Below are 4,734 nucleotides of genomic sequence, written 5' to 3'. Positions count from 1 at the left end.
CTTCATGGGACTAGATCAAAAAATAAGTATGAACTATAAACTTCTTTCTGGTGCTTGGAGATGCAATGCATATGAGGAGGGAGGAATCAAAGAAGGCAGGGTTTTGAGCCTGAGTAATTGAGATATTAGTAGTGATGTCCCAATCACTAATTGCCACCAAAGGCAGTAAGAGAATAGCAGTGGAGGTTGGAATAGTTTGGGTAGTTCTTAACATCTGTTCAGTTTAACAGAGTTAAATTGCCAGGTTCTCTAGGAGGTAAGTACAGAGAAGGCAAGAGTCCCTGTCTTTGGAGAGCTTAAAATTTAGTTGGGAGGCAGAGGCAGGAACTGCAGCCCAAGTAATGATAATATATGGAGAATATAAGTACCATAAAATAGGAACAAAGAAAGTATTAAGAGTGTTCAGAGGAGGAGGCTATCTTATTTAATTCAGGATATCAGGAGAGATTTGTGCATCTTGAAAGGCAAGTAAAAATTTGGCCAATAGAGTTGATCAGAAGGGAGATTATTCACAGCAAAGAGGTGAAGATGAAAACTCATGGTCCATGCTTGGGCAACATTAATGGGCCAGATAGGCTGAAATATGGGGGATCATGACTAAGAAAAGTGGCGAGAAGTAAGACTCGAAAAGTAGAGTGGAGTGTGGTGTGATGGCTCTTGAACGCTAAATTGGTAGATATCAGGAGTTCGTTGACAATAATGGAGGGGAAGGAGGGAATGACCAGAAGCATACTTTAGCAACACTACACTGACTTTGTTATGTTGGATGTATTGGAACAGGGAGAAAGTGGAGCTAAAGAAACTATGGGGTATGGTGCTAGTCTAGGCAGGAGATAGGGAGTCTGAATCAGGATGGTGCGAAGTAAGTGCGGGAGGCATAGCAGGAAAAGATACAGTCTTTCTGCTATGAGAACTACTCATAGGCTAAGTAAAAAAAGGTAAAAAAAAAAAAAAAAAAAGTAGTCAAAGAAAGGATCTCTTGGGCTACCTTAGTCCCTGTCTCTTCTCGTTTCCCCAGCTCCAGGGGAACCTCTTTCTGGAAGCTCCTTTCTTGTTAACCCATCAGTTACTTCTCAGGGCTGCTCCAGCATTTGTGTTGAAACCTCCTTAGAACATTCTTTGTACTGTAATTATTTGTGTATAAGTCAGAATCACGCTTCTCATCTTTTTATTCCCTCAGTCTTACAAGACACCTTGCATATTATAAATATGCAGAAATTGTTTGGGAAATGGAATAATTGTAACTGGAAGGCCTTCAGAGGGAAAGCTGATCCGAAGTTGAAAAAACCAAGTATATTTACCCTGGAAGTGGGGTTGGGTACAAAACAGGTCTGAAGGAATCAGTGGGAAGGGCCAGAAATTGGTCTACAATAGAACTTTCACCAGTTTAAAATCACTGGAGAAATGATTTAATTCCCAGGTTTTCTTAACATTTATGTAGAAAGCCTTTTTTTTTTTTTTTAGTGTAGTGTTCATATTGTTATTATAGACTTAATTTTAATAAGGATTTCTATTTTTCATTAAGGACAAAAAGATGAGTTGAGAAACTAATCCTGTGATAAATTTCAGATTAAAATCATAATCTTTGTGATTAAAACAGTCATCTCTAAACTTTTGGTCATACATTTCTATCAGTAAAAATAACAATTTATAAAAATTACATACACGTATTATTCTGCCAAGATTTCATATAATAAAACAAAAAATACATTAAATTGTGCTATTTAAAAATAATTTTTATGCTATTAAATATACACGATTCCTTTTCCACCAGCATTATTAATGATTTTTTTAGTGAGTGCCATGTGATTAAAAATACCTTGCTGTTTAAATCTCTTAGTGTAACTAATTGACCCAGCAATTGGATGGTCTGTTTCTCAATCTTTGATTTGATTTCAGTTTTTTTTTTTTTTTCCCCCTTTGTCTTTTTTCGTGTCCGGCAACGGATCACAACCCTCAGTGTCGCGCCCGCACCTCGCTCAGCCAGTGAGCGGGAACAGGTCTGTATGTGGGATCCGAACCCTCGGCGGGAGCGCCACCGTGCTCCCAAGCGGCGCACTGTAGCAGTGCGCCACCGGGCCGGCCCTGATTTCAGTTTTGATGGCTGTAGAAGTACAAAAGATACTTCACAAAGATTTGTAGATTCAGATGGAAGAATCGCATCATCACTTCTGCATAATATGTTGATCCCTTCCACCAACCATGCTAAATTTTTGTTATTGAAGTTCAGGGTATATTTCCATTTTCCATGGCCTTAAATCACCTATTCTTACAAATTTAATCAGAAGGTAGTGTTTTATATTTTTAACAAACAGGCTTAAGACCTAAAGTTCTAAAGTTCTTCATCTGGAAGATTTTTAAACAGGTTAGGAAATATTTCCAAGTTTTTAGAATATGTACGTAGGGGTTTTTCCAGGATGCTTGGTGTCATTTTTGTCAGTTAAAATTACATAACAATGGAAACGTTTCATTCATCTGTTCTCATAACTGTTCTTTCCCCACACTTTTTTTTTTCTTTTAAAGCAGTTACTTTTCTCACTCTGATGACTTTTTGATTTACATCAGCATTGGTTTTTACCTCCTAATCTGGCCAAGACCTTGCTCTATATAGAAGCTGCAGCTGTGCCATTTTCTTGTTGTTCACTTGTGTTGGCATCAATAGTATTTCCTCTAATTGTAGTTTCTTTAAAACTGCTTGTCGCTTTTATGACAGTGAGATTAATTAAAGCTAGATAAAATAATCCATTATTTTACATCACTCGTCTCAGATAAACCAGATACATCACAATATCTAATGGTGAACAAGAGAGTGAGGGCACTTTGGCAGCCCTCTGGGGGGCTGCGGGGTGAAGTGGGGGGGACCTTTCTGTTTTCCCTAAGGATGTATATGTACCCTATGTGACATCTGACAGTTCAACATTTATACCAAATGAGGGTATTAGCATCAATTTGTATGTTAAACATGGTTTGATTTCTCTTAAAATATAGACATTCTGACTATTTCTGTGTCCTTAGTGGATCATCTTGTACTTTGAAAACCACAGCTTTAGACTGGCCAAGACATTCATAAAAATCAAAATAGCTAGATGGTAGATTAGCAAATCGCGGGCCTCCAAACTTGGCTTGAATGTTGACTCCACTAGGTAACCACCTGCTACTGAGCTATTTACTTAAGCTATCATAAGCCTTAGTTATGTTGTCTGTAAAATGGTACTAACAGTTCTGCCTATCTGCTAGGATGGTTGTGAAAACGAAAGAAGACTGTGCGTGTATTGCTTTAAGCCTGGTGCCTGACACCCTCCTAACATTTAGCTCTCATGGGCTAAGCACTGTAAATGCACGATTTCATAAACTGCTGTCCACCTGGAGGTAAGTTGTTTTGACTCCAGGCAAACACCCTGAGAGTGGAGTGCGCCTGTTTGAGGTTTCTTTTTGCAAACCTTGATATGCAAAGTGACAGTGGAGACAGTGCAGCTCTGCAGTTGTTCTTTCTTTTGTTATTCAGAGGCATTCTTAGTGCCTTGGTGGTATCCTTGTATGAAGCATTAGCATAGTATTACGGGTCACTTTTTATAAAGGTGCTAATAACTTTTTCTAATACTTCAGGAATAGTCCAGAAACGGATACCTTAAAACATCTCCTAGGACAGAAAGGTGAGCACAGACCCTGAGCCTGAATGATGACTGCTGAATCCAGGGAAGCCACAGGTCTGTCCCCCCAGGCTGTACAGGAGAAGGATGGGATCGTGATAGTGAAGGTAGAAGAGGAAGATGAGGAAGACCAGATGTGGGGGCAGGATTCCAGCCTGCAGGAGACGCCTCCTCCTGACCCGGAGATATTCCGCCAACGTTTTAGGCGCTTCTGTTACCAGAACACTTTTGGGCCTCGAGAGGCTCTGAGTCGACTGAAGGAACTTTGTCATCAGTGGCTGCGACCAGAGATAAACACCAAGGAGCAGATCCTGGAACTGCTGGTGCTGGAACAGTTCCTTTCCATTCTGCCTAAGGAGCTCCAGGCCTGGCTGCAGGAATACCGCCCCGATAGTGGAGAGGAGGCTGTGACTCTGCTGGAAGACTTGGAGCTTGATTTATCAGGGCAGCAGGTAAAAAGAGGTGAAACCTAATATGTGTGGGCAGGGTGTGGACTTTGAGACTAGCGCAAGGAGAAAGTTACTGATTTAAAACTAGAAGTTAGTAGTCTTTGTATGCTTCTGCCTGTTCTCAGGTATTGAAAAGTGTTCTGGCCTTCTCCCTGCATCCACTAGCATAGTTATGGTCTTTTCTTTAATATTTTAATTCCTATTTAAAAAGTGATTTACCCTCAAGCCTAACCTGTTTGTCTTCAGGTCCCAGGTCAAGTTCATGGACCTGAGATGCTCTCAAGGGGTGTGGTGCCTCTGGATCCAGTTCAGGAGTCGACGAGTTTCGACCTTCATCATGAGGCCACCCAGTCCCATTTCAAGCATTCTTCTCGGAAACCCCGCCTCTTACAGTCACGGGGTAAGAAGTAAGGTTTCATTGGGAGAGAAGTAGTAAATGGTTCAGGATGGGGGCGCCCTCTCTGTTGCTAAGTGCCAGTGATGAAAAAGCAGGCATATTCTTGTTATTATACCTTGTCATTGTTACTAAATATAGGGGAAGTATAACTTAGAGACCAGTCTCAGGAGTTAATTGATGTTACTAAGGAGATAAATGAACTGTGCATAATGAACTAGATGGACATTACATTTTTTTT

General features: G+C 40.4%; 1 protein-coding gene across 1 annotated transcript in view; it reads left to right on the top strand.

The window, feature by feature from the left end:
* ZKSCAN1 (zinc finger with KRAB and SCAN domains 1) overlaps positions 1-4,734 on the top strand; it is a 23,343-nt gene that overhangs the window by 5,471 nt on the left and 13,138 nt on the right. The window contains exons 2-3 of the mRNA XM_008583449.1: positions 3,607-4,102; positions 4,346-4,499. Of these exons, the coding sequence (XP_008581671.1) occupies positions 3,677-4,102; positions 4,346-4,499 (580 nt within the window). The 5' untranslated portion in view covers positions 3,607-3,676. The remainder of the gene's footprint in view (positions 1-3,606; positions 4,103-4,345; positions 4,500-4,734) is intronic.

This window comes from Galeopterus variegatus, unplaced genomic scaffold (assembly GCF_000696425.1).
Source record: "Galeopterus variegatus unplaced genomic scaffold, G_variegatus-3.0.2 Scaffold2917, whole genome shotgun sequence".
NCBI lineage: Eukaryota > Metazoa > Chordata > Mammalia > Dermoptera > Cynocephalidae > Galeopterus > Galeopterus variegatus.
This window is presented reverse-complemented; position numbering and strand designations above follow the sequence as displayed.